Source organism: Centropristis striata, chromosome 12 (assembly GCF_030273125.1).
Source record: "Centropristis striata isolate RG_2023a ecotype Rhode Island chromosome 12, C.striata_1.0, whole genome shotgun sequence".
NCBI lineage: Eukaryota > Metazoa > Chordata > Actinopteri > Perciformes > Serranidae > Centropristis > Centropristis striata.
Window position 1 is genome coordinate 8,810,084 of NC_081528.1, and position 15,732 is coordinate 8,825,815.

The 15,732-nt window shown below is 37.6% G+C and overlaps 1 protein-coding gene across 1 annotated transcript in view; it reads right to left on the minus strand.

Annotated features, from left to right (window-relative positions):
* Nucleotides 1–5,919: 5,919 nt before the first annotated feature.
* sparc (secreted protein, acidic, cysteine-rich (osteonectin)) overlaps nucleotides 5,920–15,732 on the minus strand; it is a 22,335-nt gene continuing 12,522 nt past the window's right edge. The window contains exons 4-10 of the mRNA XM_059346921.1: nucleotides 14,170–14,263; nucleotides 12,281–12,402; nucleotides 12,003–12,123; nucleotides 9,588–9,721; nucleotides 8,196–8,344; nucleotides 7,102–7,250; nucleotides 5,920–6,344 (exon numbers count right to left, since the gene is read on the minus strand). Coding sequence (XP_059202904.1) covers nucleotides 6,316–6,344; nucleotides 7,102–7,250; nucleotides 8,196–8,344; nucleotides 9,588–9,721; nucleotides 12,003–12,123; nucleotides 12,281–12,402; nucleotides 14,170–14,263 — 798 coding nt within the window. The 3' untranslated portion in view covers nucleotides 5,920–6,315. The remainder of the gene's footprint in view (nucleotides 6,345–7,101; nucleotides 7,251–8,195; nucleotides 8,345–9,587; nucleotides 9,722–12,002; nucleotides 12,124–12,280; nucleotides 12,403–14,169; nucleotides 14,264–15,732) is intronic.

Here is a 15,732-nt window from a genome sequence, read left to right on the forward strand (position 1 = left end):
TACATGTTGCAAATATGAACACAGGTTGCAAATAAAACATATAACAGGTAGAATGAGGATAATATCTAATCCTATATTTTTATACTAAATATAATTGACATTATCTCCGGTTTCACTTGGCCGACTATCATCAAAAAAATTTGGTATGGAGTTTCAAGCCAGAACTTTAGAGGGAAGCTGATGGAGAGGCTCAACGTTGCTTAATTTTTTTGTCTTCACGTCATAAAGAAGTAATGTGCAGGTGGTTTCATGGACTCCAGAGGGTTAACTGGTTAAAATTGTTTAAAATATATATACATATTTTTCTATTGTTTGTTGTCTCCTCCTCTCTCTAAAGAATGCTTTTTTTTTTCAACTTTAGCATTTTCTTTTTAATTATGCAGTCACCTGCATTGTTTTTTGTGCCAAAACTAACCTCTACCTGTCCTTGCAGATCCAGCCCCTCCCTCCTGCCCTGCAGATACCCCCATCACCTGACAATCCCCACCCACCTGTTCACCTGTTCCCCATTTCCCTCATTAGTCCTGTAGTATATATGCCGGCCTGTTTCCTTTCTCTCTTGCAGCCTCCTAATTTCCCAGGATTGGTTTTGTCTCCATGACCCTTTGCCTAATCAGTGTTATAATAATGTCCTGCAGCTTTCTGGATTTGTTTGCATGTTCCAGTTTTGCGTTTGGTTTAAATTCAAATAAAAGTAAAGTTTTATCTCAACCTGTTGAGCTTTTTGGTTCTTGTTTTGTGCCGTTAAACATTCAGACAGGTATTAGTGCACAACTTGCATTATTGTTGCATATTCCCAAATAAGTTAATTTACCTTAAACCAGGAGTGACGAATCGATTCACAAAAGTCACATGGCTGCAGGTTTTTATTCCAAACAAACAAAAGCACACCTGAAACACCAGAGTGGTCCTTTCATGCACCAGTTTGACACCCCTGCCTTAAATCATCTGATGTGCAATAAAATGGGGCTTTTGGGGCCAGTGAGTGGATGGGGCCCTGCACCTCTTGACACATTTATCTATGAAAATTCAGTCCATTGTAGCCCATTTGTAAAAAGGTAAAAGAAAGTAATAGAATGTTTATAAACTGGTTTCTACACAGAAGGAAGAAAAAAAATAAATACCACATCAATTAAAAGGTAGAATGAGTAGGATTTGTTCCATGCAGTTTGTAAACACAACGCTCGCCAGCAGGGGAAATATTTGTGTTTTGTAGTTTCCTCCCTGGGACCTGTTCCATACAGCAAGTTTACCAAATCAGCCTGGCTTATTCTATTTAGTCTGACATTATTTCAGGGCTACAGGGTGGTGTAGCTACACAGCTCCCCAGGCGCGCAGAAATGTGCTGCCCATTGCTCCTAAGCATGATGTGTTTACTGGTACATAAAAAAAAAAGGATGGGTTAAATTTCCCCATTGTTAGACTAATGAAGGAATATTAATATTAATATCAATCAGTGTGGGTCATCTCCAGGTCCTTCAGCTTCCTCCCACAGTTCAAATACATGCAGCTTAGGTTTAATTGGTGACTTTAAATTGCCTATAGGAGTGAATGAGAGCGGCCTGTCTGGGGTGTACCCAGCCTCTCACCTGGGATCGGCAACCCGAGTTCAGATAGGTGGCTAAGGTGACATGATTTCATTTTTTTGGTCTATAAAGCAAGTTCAACACAGTTCAACATCAGTTACAATGGTAACTTGTGCTGGTTGAATGTTTATTACGGCACAAAATAAACTGAAAATGAGGCAAACTAACTGAAAATGCTTTCTGGAACAGGCCTCAGGTCACTGTATTTTATACGGCACACAGTGCCAGAAGGTAGACACCCAGCAAATTGACAAGAAATAGACAAAATAAAGGCAGAGGGCAGGATTTCTGCTGATACAAATATGAACACTGTGAAATGATATCTGTAAGGGTACTTTTTCTTGTTGTTTTGCTGTTTATAGTGAATCCCACACATTGTGCCAGTGCAAATTATCTCTACTTTGACTTTGAAGCTGAGTTTTTTCCACACGTTGCTGTCTCTGCAGCAGAGGTTCGTCCACAGAAGAACAGTGGGCCCAAAAACAATTGTACAAACAGATTTGTTCTTAAGTGGCTTGTATAAGTGACATACACATATGTGCCAAATTTACCACATTTCTCAAGTTTGGAATTTTCTCTTTGGCCAAATCACAATTTTTGAGTCGTCCAGATCTGTTGTAGAGGTCATGTGCAGGTTTTTCACTCATGAGCTGTGTATTTCATTACTTTGAATCAATTTAAAGTTTGAAAATCCTAGAAATTATAACTTTTAAAGTAAGAGAGTAAATTAGAATAAGTTACATGAGGCCCAATGTGTGGATGAGGATTCAATTGAGGTAAAAAATTCTCTGCAAGAAATATATGAAACTAAGAGGGCTTATGCTTTATTTTGATGCATGAATGATATATATGAAATCATGTAGTTGCATGTGTCACTTTATGTTTACTTCTTTTTTTAAATGCACTTAATTCAGTCAGGGTGAAGCAGAACAGGTGTAACAAGCATGAGCAACATGTCAGAGTGCAGAGAGAGTTCTGCTGTGTGTTTGAGGTTTATTTTTAAACTATTTGCAGCAAAAACGATATTGAAAAATTTTTTAAAAGCAAGGACTATTATTTAAAAACCAGTATTAATTCAGAGCAGCGTACTCGCCCTTTCTGCCCTCTCTCGGCCACAGCGACAGACAGAGAGGGAAGGAGGAAGCAGAGTTTTTTCCCTTGCTGCGGCTGAGAGGAGGGACTTGGCCTTTGTGGACGAGGCTCGGCTGTTGTTTCACATTCTTGACACTGGAGTCTGGATGAACGGGTGGAGATGGTAACAGGGTGCTCCATCTCTCTCTCTCCTGTCTCCCAGGGGACCATCGGCAGCTTCGTGCACAGCCAGAAAACTAAACATTCGAGTGAAAGACAGTAACTTAAAGCCACAGACAGACTCTATTTAACACTGTGGACAGAAAAGACTCAGCCATGTACAGTAGTTATTCAGAAAGATTGTTTACAGTTCAGGCATTGTTTTGGACAAAATGTTCTTGTGGTTTGCTTTGTATTGTTCTGTGGCCTCTTTCACACACATTTCAATCAGATATACTATATATGCTTTGTGTAAGGTCTGGAAGGTCATGGACGTAATAATGGAAGAAAAAAGATACATGAATACTAAATAGCAAAAAAAATGTCTTTGGTCAACATTTATGATTGTTTAAACCTTTTTGTAAGTGGGTTGATTTGAGTGATTTCCAGTGTTTCTAACACATTTGTGCAGATTTTTTTCACTTCAGCTGTTTGTTTTTTTTTATTTTAAAATTTGTAACCTTTTTTAGTATAAATCTTGCTTATCTCCACCATTTTAAGATTAACAGACTTTTATTCTTCTGATATCCTCTTTTACTTACGTTTAAGATTTGTTTCTAACATAATTTCAGTACATCCACACAGATGCTTTCACTTAGTACCTGATTAGAAAGCTTCTTAAGTAAAAACCCATCAAAATAGAGGCGAAGCCACCGCCCATGCCTACTAATTATTCTAAATGAGAAGCGACATTAGTCTCTAATGAGAACCATGAAAAGATCACATGAAAGAAAAGGTTCACACATTAAAGGGACATGAAATGGGAGGGTACATCACATCACTCTTATCTCTAATCTTATATGGTGTAAATCTTAACCTGAACTCCAACAACATTTTAAAGTCATAATGAGCAGGATTTGTCCTTAGCGGTTTGTAATCACAAAATTCAAAGTTGGTCTGTCCTCCCCAGAAGCTCTCTAGCCACCTGCAGAGAGCAGAGAGAATAAACCAGGCCTAGATTAACTCTTCTTCAGTTTTGGAATAAGCTTTGTCCTCTTGGCGTTTGGCCTCACAATATTTGTGTTTGTTTGGTGCTATCTTGGTTGCATGCCTACAATCTGACACCTGGTTGCTACATTTTTATAGTCCCCTTAGAGTCCCCTTGGCCAGAGGATTATACCGATAAACTGGTCAGGGTCTCTGCTGATACAGACACCGCCACACATATTCAGTGGGTACGTGATGAAAGAGGGGAAATATTTTAAGTCTATACATTCTTTGTTTTTTCAAGAAAATCCTACTCAGTGTCCCTTTGATGATATAGTCTTGTATCCCTACTTTCAGCATCAGCAGATATGATAAGAAATACTGAAAAAGATTCATGTTTCACTGATCTTCTCTGGTGAAAGTTTGAAGTCTGTTATGCTTCTGATTTTAACCCAACAGTGATGTCACTGGAGGACCGCAAAAACAACATTTTCAGCTGTTGCTGCAGAGGTTTAATCACAGACTGTAAGAGAAGAGGATGCAGCCAATGTGACGTCAGCCGCTGGTTTGTGGACTCCAGTTTGCAGCCACAAGTTTGGCTTTTTCACCGTCACCATCTTGGTCTTTTGGCTGCCAGAAGCGACCATATTTGGATGAGCAGTTGGATTTAACTGACAACCTGCGGACACTGCCGGGAAAACCGTCAAGACCACTTCACTATAAATCATCCCCTGCTTTATCATCTATTTAACTCTAAATGAGAACATCATTTACAAAATAAACATCATGCTGTGTTAAAGAAGAGTTGAAACTAAAGATTGAGATCATAAATGAATTATGAGATTGTGTACTGAGGTCAGAAATCAAGGGAGGACAAAGGTACATTTCTCAAAGACTCCTCTTTTTGCAACCAGTGGAGTCGCCCCCTGCTGGACATTTGAAAGAATGCAGTTCTGAGGCACTTTTGTGTTTTGAACTTGGGTATTTTAGTCTGTTTTTTTGCTCAAGACACTGCAGGTTTTAAGCTGTTTTGTCTTCTAGTTTATCTTAAACCATTTAATTGAGTTTTAGGTGAAAACTTTTTGACTTTTCAAGGTGCCACAAGCCCATTATGTTAAATTATCTGATCCCAAGATGTTGAACTTGACTTCTGCCTAAAAGGAACTTAACTGACTACTTCACTGGTATTTATATTTGAAAATTATGTCAAACAATTGCCAAAAGTACCCATATAATCTGATAATTCCTCTGTTACATTTTGCAGCCTTGCAACATCTGCACTTTGGCATCTGTCTGTCTCATGAGCAATTGTTGCAACAGCAGATTTAGCTCAAAATGTTGATCAACAATATAAAAATCCAATACCAAATCTTAGAGACTGCAGAATGATCACAGTTGAGAGAAAAGCACCAGAAAGAAAACATGTGTTGCAGGAGAAAAGCCCGGACGAGACTTGTTTTAGAAGCTTGTAAAATGTGTTTTCGGACCTTAAACTCAACTCACGAGGATTTTAAAAGCATTACTGGTGCACAAAGACAGCATTCAGACACTCATTAATAATAAAAAAGCATTGCTAAGGATGAGAGGAGAGGCTAAGCTTCTTATAAAGAGGTTTCTTATGTTTCAAGAATGATTAAAATGTGACACAGAGTATGAAACGTGGTCTTGCTCATAAACAAACCAGCCTCCTGACCCGTGCTGATTCTTCATCAGATCATCTCAACAGGAATTTCCTCAGCAGAGGAGAAAGATATGAATGCATGCAGAGATTTCCAGATCTTTTTTATAGTCTTTTATTCATGGAAAGAGGTTTGGTCGGGCTTTCAGTGTCAGTAGAAACATGTTAATGATGAGAAAAAAACTCTCAGCCTGCGAGATTTTCCCCTCATGAAAAGGTCCAAACAATATATCCTCTTTATTGTTCAAATATCAGTACACGCGTGTCCTCGTCTGGGACACTGAGTCTGTATGCAAAAATGAAAAAAAATGAACAACTCTTTAAGCAGTAGTCAAAAGATAAAAAAGCAAAATACACAAAATGACAAAAAAAAAGAGTCCACCACCGAAAGAGTGCAAAAACTAAATAGTTGTTTGTAGAAAGCAAGCAGAGGGAGCATTTATTTAGAAACTTTATTTTCCACTTTACAGTTTAGTCTCCTCATGTTTCAGATTGATCTCCAATTAAAGCCCTGAACAAATCATAACATATATATAATATTGTCAACAACATACATTTACATCAGAGGTCTTTAGTTTCTTTACTGGGTGTTTTTTGTTCAACAAACAAGAGAATTCAAAGTAATGTTAGTACAGACTGTGCACATTTCTCTTTGTAATCTTTTCTTTTTTTTTAGTGGTATAGGTAGGAAAGGTCATTATTAAAAAATAAAAAATAAAAAAAGAATTTGCAATTAGCACCGTTACTGTGATTTGTTTTAACTTAGGGATCAGCACCTCGTCCCGTTTAGTAGCGACTAGGAGTTGTCAGACTGCTGCTGCTGCTCACAGGAGCTCAGATGATGAGGTCTTTGTCCACATCCTCTGCACACACAAACACACAAACACAAACACATCAACATGTGTTAACATCCTGCAGCAGTAAGGATTTAACTAAATATTTAAAAAATAAATTAGCAAGCAAGATGGCGATATTTATGGAGGAATTAAGAAGCACAAAAATGACAAAACATGCAGAAATTATTCAGTGTTTGGACATCAAATGCATCAATGCATAAACTATTCCAAATTTTAATAAACAAAAAATATAATATAAATCTGTATTTTAATGTCTTTTAATTGGTTAGAAAGAGGAATATTTAAAGGTTAGCAATATTTGAGTGTTTAAGCATGTGCAAATACAAAACAGGATATTTCTACAAAGCAAACTTAGAGTCCAAAACTGTTTGTGCTAAATTGTTTTTATGTTGTTGTTGTTGTTGTTGTTTTTTCTAAATGTTGGGATCAAGTCCTCACAAACGTGAGGATTTACAGCTTTTTCCTTTTTTTTACCTTATCGTTCGAATGAATAATAACTTAAAAGAAGTCATGAAAGAAGTCATGAACAAAATAAATGAATAATAATCAAATCAAAATAATGAAATAATAATCATGAGTGGCCACTCTCTTCCTTTTTCTGCAGCTAAACTTCACAAGCTCATCAGGAAGAAGAAGCTGTGCAATGAATGGTTTTAAATACATTGTGAGCTTTTTTTATTCTACCTAAAATAAGTAGGAAAGGATATTTTTGACTAAACCAATATTCCTTCTGCTGTTTGCTGATCATACGGTGGATACTCACGCTCCTTGATGCCGAAGCAGCTGGCCCACTCCTCCAGGGCGATGTACTTGTCGTTGTCGGAGTCGCACTGCTCGAAGAAGCGGGTGGTGCAATGCTCCATGGGAATGAGAGGAGCGCGCAGGGGGGCGAGCTCTGTGTGGGTCAGGTACCTGGTGGCATACACACACAAAGAAATTAAAATAAAATAATAAAATACTGTCAATTCCTATATTTTGCTGTATTTTGCATAATAAACATTGTTTCCCTGTGAGCACAAAATAATATTCCAGCATCATGACAATTTTTTTAATCTTAATTTTTATTTTTGCTGAAATATAAGAATAGTCATTTAAATACAGATATCTCAATTTTATTATGTGTTCATTTAATTTTTTTAATTTTTATTATACATATATATTTATTAATTTGATGATTTTTTAAAATTATTTTTAGTGCCCCTGGGGATATAAACTCAACTGATTTTTATGTGTCATGTTTTTGTTGTTGTTGTTGTTGTTGTTGTGCGCTCACTCACTTATTCATGCATTAAATCTTCGGAATATCTCAGGATTTATTTTGTTTGCAGAATATCATATCATGAAAATCATAAAGATTTCATCTTCAAGCGTGAACTTTCTGCATTCAAATTAAATATTTTTTGTCATTGACCAATTATTTTCTTCTTCAATACTTTCCCTTTAGTTTTTTACACATTATTATCTAATATTTACACATTATTAAAACCTGTATTTGTCTCCTGTATGTCACCACAAGTTAAATGCTTAATTGATGAAAGCAAGAAAGACATTTTTCCAAGTGCTTGTACATCAGTCTAGCAGTCGCATCATCATTTTTAGAGTAAGTAGTTATAAAGTGAGCAGCAGCTGGTGACTGTTGGATCCATCAGTGCAGCTGCTGTGGTGTGAGATCACAGGAAACCAATCAGCTCTCAGTCTGCCAGCAGCTCAACCACCCAACCGCCCAGCAGCAGATATTTCAGTACAAGATCTCACATGTGCTGACTCCTCAGAATTTTTAGGTTTTTTTCCATCTATGAAAGAAGGCCGCGGAGGCCGAATAAATCTGTCTTCCTTGCTTTTAATCCTGTTACGTACCCGTCGACGGGGTGCTGGTCGAGCTGGCCGAACTGCCAGTGCACGGGGAAGATGTACATGTTGTAGTTCTTCTCGAAGTCGTGAGCCAGCAGGTCCAGAGAGTGCTCGCCAGCCTGCAGCCTCTTCTCGTTCTCGAAGATCTTCTTCACCTGAAACATCAGACACAAACAATCCACATCAGCAAAACATAAACTCACATAAAAACCCTGATCAGCTTGTTGCATGGCTTAAAATTGTGCTGCAAGTTTAATAATCACTGATTATATCAATCTAAAAGCTGTGTAGAGTTTGCAGCACTGAAACTTCTGCTTTTGTCAAATCATGGCTGCATTTATTCAACCTGAAATCTGCTTTTACTTTGTTTGCAAAAGCTGTTAGGTTTGTTTAACGATCCACAAAAGTTAAATAAACTGTGACAGGTGAAGAACATAAAAGCTCCTAAACTTCTCTCTGGTATTTGTGTTTCAGTCGTATAAACATTTCCTCAGTTTGAATGAATTACCTTCTTAAAATATTTGGATTAGACCTTGTTCTTTACTGCCATTTCAAGCAATGTACCTTCACTATCGACAGTAATAAATCTGAATATTTGTGACATTTATATGTAATTTCACTTGTAAAGAACTTTGGAAACAAAATAAACCTTGTTCAGTTTAGTTCTTCTGTGTGTTAAGTGTTTCTGCTCAGCGTAAATGTAATTTTTATACCTTTATAAGGCAGCTTGTGAAATCCTGTTTACTATTGGTTCCCTTTTACAACTTAATAAATAAAGTCTGTGGTCTAATAGAGCCCATTAAATAAGTCTTTGCTTGCGAAGAAAGAAAATTTAACAAAATGGGCAACTTAATGATGAGTCATCCTCCTGTTATGTTCCAAAATATCCTTTTACAGAACAAATATGTTACATTAAGCAGATATGATACATTATTATATCTTGAGGACCTTAAACAATTGATAATACCACATATTCTGCAATGTATAGTTGACATGATGATTTCTTTATGTATTGATACTGTCTGATTGTGTGCCTTTTGTTTTGTTTTTATTAAAATTGTATCTTTATTGTTGCTCAATTTGGAGGTGTATTTATATATCTTGATTTATGCAATTAGAGTGTCCTAAATACAATAAGTCATCCAAACTAAATGACCAAATTGGTGATATTTACTTTCAAGTTGAAAAGGAGAAGAAGGCTAATTTTCTCATGAAGTTCAATATAATCAGACTTCTTTTTGCAGCCAGTGTAGTCGCCCCCTGCTGGCCATTAGAAAGAATGCAGGTTTGAGGCACTTCTGTATTAACTTCACTTCCTCCTTTACTTGTCATAAATATTGCTTGTAGAAACAACCTATGGTTCTTCTGTGGGAGTCAGAGAGGTAAATGTGTCCTCACCCTGAGCTTCTGCTTCTCGGTCAGCAGGTTGTTCTCCTCGTCGCGCTCATACAGAGTCACCAGCACGTTCTTCAGCCAGTCCCTCATACGCAGGGGGAACTCGTTCAGCTCGGTGTCCATGCAGGGCTCGATCACTGCAGAGACAAACACAAACAGACTGTCAATTTAGTTCATGAGCCATAAATTCAACCTCAAGCCTTCACTAAGGCGCACAAGGAGAATCACAACATTTTTGTTTGGATTGATGTCTGATTTGTAGTTTGACTGAGGTGTGCTTTGAGATAAACTAATGTCAATTAATCTTAAAAAGCCTGCATTATATTTTAAAAAAGCCAGTTGTTGTTGTGCCCTCAATTTAAACCTTTTCACTGTACCTTGGAAGTTAGTTAGCTAGTTACTTACTGCTTAAACAGAAGCCTGAAAATATTTTAAGTTTTGTAATGAAACTACAAAGATCAAACTGAACTCTCATCCACTGGGATATATTAAAACAAAGCAGCTTTTATTCGCTCAAATGTTTATGTGTGGTTAATATTGTTGTTTTAATCAAACATGTCAGCACATTATTGTTGTTTCCACTTATTAAAATGCACATGCACTGACGTACAGCTTTCCAAACTCCTACATGAACTACTACACCCACTGTCCAGTGAAAAAATATATCTTAAAATTGTTAAATGGCAAGAAGAAAAAAAAATGCAGATTTTTAAATTAATAATCAGCATCTCAATATTTATGTCATCTCTTCCACAAAGATCTAAAGTAAAAACCTGCATCCTGTTTTATTCTGATGCACTTAACTCCGACTTGATCTCCATTTGAACCCTTCAGCCCTGACTCATCTCCTCACACTGAATGTGTGTGTGTGTTACAGTTTAAACAGTGGAAGAAATGCAACCCGCATGTCCGGACAGATCCTCCCACTGCTGAGCTGCAGCCTGCAGACACAACGCTCTGACCCGCCATCAATCACACAGACATGAACAGCACAGAGAGCTGAAGCTTCTTAGCTTAGCATCAAGATGAAACTCATCATACAGTCCTCATTAGTCCTTATATAGTGAACTGATAAACAACAGAAACCACAAGATGTCAAAACAGGACATTCAGAAAGAAAATGAGATAATATTCCAGCTAAAGTTGTTGGTAAATATTTGTCTTTCCGTCATATTTCCCTGAACTCTGCAGCCTCACAGCTGTGTCAGCACTCTGCACCTTTCTCTCTCTCCTCACCACACAGCTCTGTGCTGTGATTTCTGCTTTCTTTTTCCTGTTTTTACACCAATTTTTAGCACCTATGCTGCATATTTCCATGCATCTACTCCAGATGCTACTTACTATACAGAAACCTTCCCTCTATTTGTTGTATGTTTGGATTTTTGTTGGATTTATTCTGACTTTATTTGTCTTTCTCCCAACTGGAAACAATGATGTGTGCAAACAAATACATCCCCACCACAAGTTACTTTCTTAATTTATTCTATCAGGTTATTTATTTGAAGTATGTTTGTTGTTCATTGTCCAACTACTTCCGTTCTACTTGTTTATATCTCAAGTATAAACGTGAAAACACGTTAAGGTAGAAATTACCTTTTGAATTATGAGATGCATATTTTTCTGCCTCCTTTGATTAAAGAGGCTTTCTCCACATCTCCGCCAACTTTAACATCTGTGAGATGGGTGTGTTCAGGGTGGAGGCAGCAGACTTAGTAGAGTCTTGTACTCACTGACTCAGAACAGTCTGAATCATTCCTGAAGTACTCAGTACTCAATCATTTAATTAAACCATTTTACCCTCTCTCTTAGTGGTTTGTCTGCACAAAAAATACACCAAATTACCTAAACAAATTCAGATTTTCAATCTTTTGTACTCTTCAAGCGCGTATTTTCACAAACTGTAGAGACAGTGTGTTGAAAACTCACATCTACAGCATGGTTTCATAAAAAATCTGCCAATCCGCCTTATTAGAAAATGCTGAATGCTGCATGCCATGGGGCTCAAATGAGACTTACATAAGGAAAGAGATGTCTGTAAATCAGCTAATACATTGTTTTTAATGTAACAGCCCTCCCAATATAGTGTGCTATCAAGAAGTATTATAAACTTTTGTATGGCACAGCAACTATTGTCTGCAATAATCTAAAATCCAGTAAAAAAAATCCTGTTGGCTTTTTTTTAAGGGAACCAGGGCCATGCTAACTTCCAAGTTTGCCTAAAAACTGCAGCTTTCTGTCTGACAGCTGAACTATAAGCCTGCTCAGTATAAACTGTAATTTCCAGATAGCATCTAAAATATCTGAGTGTTGAATCAGGGCCAGTGGTAATAGAAATGAAGCAGTATTCGCTTGAGGAATCCCTCTGTTAACAAACACAGCTGAACATTAGCTGTAGGAAACTCTTGTGTGGGAGCTCACATTTGCAGGGTCCGATGTAGTCGATGTGCAGCTTGTGGCCCTTCTTGGTTCCCTCCAGGGCACACTTGGTGGCGAAGAAGTGGCAAGAGGAGTCGTAGGTCTTGTTGTCGGTGCCGCAAACCTAAAAAGGAAAACACAGACAGATGAGTTCTCAAATATGTCAGATTTCATAAATAGCTGCAACCACTATTCCAATGAAAAATGTGTTGAAATAATCAAATCTCCTCCTGATTTCTTGTTAGCAAGTTCAAAGAGATGTTGATTGTTTTCAGACTCACATGCTCGAACTCTCCCTCGGCAGCAGGGCAGGCGGAGGGGTCCATGCACACACACATGGGGGTGTTGCTCTCATCGACCTCACACACTTTGCCCTTCTTGCAGTGGTGGTTCAGGCAGGGATCTGTGGAAAAAAGGTACAGACTAGTTAAAGTCTGAGTGAAGCACTGAAGGCCAGACAGACACCATGACACAATCTAGACTCAAATACTTTCCAGTGTTTCTGCCAGAAGAAAACTCAAGTGAAATCATTCATAATGTGAGAGGTTTAATAGGTGACATAACGGATTAAATGGCTGGATAAACAGGAAACTGTCTTCAAAGGGTTTGGGCCTGACTGCAGCCACTGTCCACTTAAAAAGAAAATTACAGTCCTGAAAATGCTGCGTCAGGAAAAAACAGCAGAAGTCATGGAAAAATCAAACTGTGAGACACTTTCAGGAGAGAGACTCTTGTGCTTTATATGGTGCAATAAAATGTGTGCAGACATTTCTGACTGCTCAAAGCAAAGATATATTTCATCTGTCGTTGTTACATGCCTCTTTAAAAGGGACAACTAGGTACCAAAATGAGATGTTTGTCACTTTGGTGAATATTGTTTCTTCAGATTTGGAGGAAGCAGGTTTAGAGTTTGATCTACATATAGTATATGCTCTCCAGTTGGTTCAAGACTTCTCTTTTAAAGACACTTTTTAAAAAATCCCTTTGCACATTTTATCTTCTATTTTAACACGATTTCCATGCTTCCCTCCCTTCTAAATGTAGTTCCATTTTGGTGGATTTTATTGAAAAAAAATTAATTACTGATGTAATATAAACATGTAAAAGGTTGAAAAAGAAATCATTGTTGCAGAAAAAGTATATTTTATTTTGGATGCTTAATTTAGTTTTATTACATTTCCTTTTTAAAGGGTCAGTTCTCGAAAATTACTAAATTATTATAATACGTTCCTGAACCATAGCCTTTAATTTTAAAGTAATAATCCATCTCCCAGCAGTGATTGGTCCATGAGAGTAGACCTAATGCAACTTCCTCACTCTTTGATTTCAAACAGCCTACTTTTTTTCCCCAATCTCGGTTAGCGTTGTGTGTTGTGCGCTACAGACAATTAAACTTTTAAAACTAGTGAAAGTGAGATGCAAAAACACACTATAGCTATTGGTGCTGCAAACCAAAGATCTCCAAGATGGTAAATTTCAGTGCAGGGCTTTTATTTTTAAAGAAGTAGATGTAATAATCGTGGTATTAGCTCCTTTAAACAGAAGTAAAGCTGTAAATTCTTCCTCCCTGCTCAGGCAGAACTAAATATCTGTACATTTTGTACCGTTGAGCTGTTTCCTGCCTGTGGCTCACACTGAAACGTGTAATTACAGATTGAGGCAGTCTGTTATTATGGATGTCTGATTCTGAGGCTTCAGTTAAACTCAGATAGTGTAGCTGGAGGACAGAAGAGTTAAACACAGCTAAATCAGATGTTGTCACAAAGTGTTCCAGAAGGCGGTCGATGTGTGAAGAAACAAACATGACACATTTATACCTGAAGTCCCTGAAACTTCTTCATCTGAAGGATTTATGGAGGTTTGACTTTAGATTTAAAGTGACCTCGAATGAAAAGCTGTGTGTGTATTCATATCCATACACACAATTTTTATTTTGATGGGAAACTTGACTTTTACTTTTACCGAAAACTGATTAGATGACATTATGGGGACCATCTCATGAGGACAAAACAATGTGAGGACCATAAATATGGGAACAAAACTTGAATCCCCACAGAGCACATCTTTGCTGTCTGATGTTAAGACTTGATTTTTAGTTCAGGATTGGGTTAGATGCGGTATTTGACATCTAAGTTAATGACATGTTAACACAAACATGTTTGTAACTTACTCTCGGTGGCAATTTCCTCTTCCTCAACAATCTCGATAGCCTCGTCGAACTCTCCGGTCTCAATCTGCACTGGGTTGGCCCCCACCTCGACCTCCTGAGGGACATGAGAGGTCAGAGGTCAGACTGTAAACCGATTAAGCTTTATGGGTCACATGCAGAGGAATTTAACGTTATCTGAGACACAAAGAAAGTGAAGAAACTGTAAAAGCATTCAAGTTTTCTCTGAATGTAAGATAACTTCCGTGCAGTAGTCTTCAGGTCTATTTCTGCTGCTCGTCCACTTAAACCAAAAACCGCTTAAATATCCCTGGTTTTCCTCAAAAAAAAAAAGTTTAAACGTCACCACGAAGGAAGGTTCCTCCCTCAAGGCCAAACAGAGTCTGGGAGCAGCGAGACCAATATATCCAACAATAACAAGCAGCTGGGTCCACATGTGGTGAAGCCATGAAGAACGTAATGGCTTCCTGACCGGCTGGCGGCTGGACGAGCAGCTAAAATTAACAGCTGTGGGATCTCTGGTCCCGCTGGACCTCTGGAGCAGGAAACGATAAAACGTTCACATGGAGGCTCATGCCAACCGGTTTGTACGGGGATATTTTGGAAGTTTAGCTTTGTTTACAACAGTTTATGGAGAACATTGTGCCGTGTTCAAACAGTTTCTTCTTCTACTATTAAGGCTAAATTCTGGACGGAGCTGAAAGGATTTTGTGGGGTTTTTTTCTGTCTTTGTTTGTTGGAAATATTTGTCAAAAGTCTCAAACGTAACAAATGGATTTGGTGGGCAGATTTATAAGATTTTGGTAAATATCCAGATCCAGGATTTCCACTGTTGACAGATGAAGCTTTACTGGAGCAAACAGACATCAGCTGCAAAACTGAAAACTTTCTCTTCTAACAGATGCATCTTTGATCAACTTCAGATCTGTTCAGGACTTCAAGACCAGATGGCTTAAGACAAAGAAGAGAAGAAACTTTTTGTGTTACACCAAAGTACATTCAATTGTTTCTCAGAGAATAAAAAAATCACTTCTCAGTTAAACTACTTACAACTTTTGTTATGAGGCCTAAAAAATGATTAAAGTAGTTTTGAAGAAGCAAAATGTGTCAGGAATGTAACTCTTCAAACATGGTGACATCATGTCTCTTGGTATGATGATATTTTCATTGATTTCATTTGATTGTTTTTTATACAGGAAAAGATTAGAAGTGTGGCACAGCAAACTGGCCTTGGCTCAGTTAAAACTGGTTTACAGAAGGGCTGTTCTGCAGAATATAAAAGGTAGATTATATTGTCATAAATCCTCTAATCCGTGACCTAATCACAAGAAATATGCTGCACTTCAACCCTTTCCAGAACACTACAAAATCCTGATTAATTTAGCAACAAACCTGCTCTAATGTCTAGTTTTTTAATGTAATGTTTTTAATGTTTGCTTCTTTATATCTTGCTGCATTGTGTTCCAAAAACACTCTTCTGGGGTCAGGTGTTGTAAGTATCCACTATAAACACTGTGATATTTGCTTCAGACAGCTGTTTTAAGTTTGTCTATTTATACTTTATCC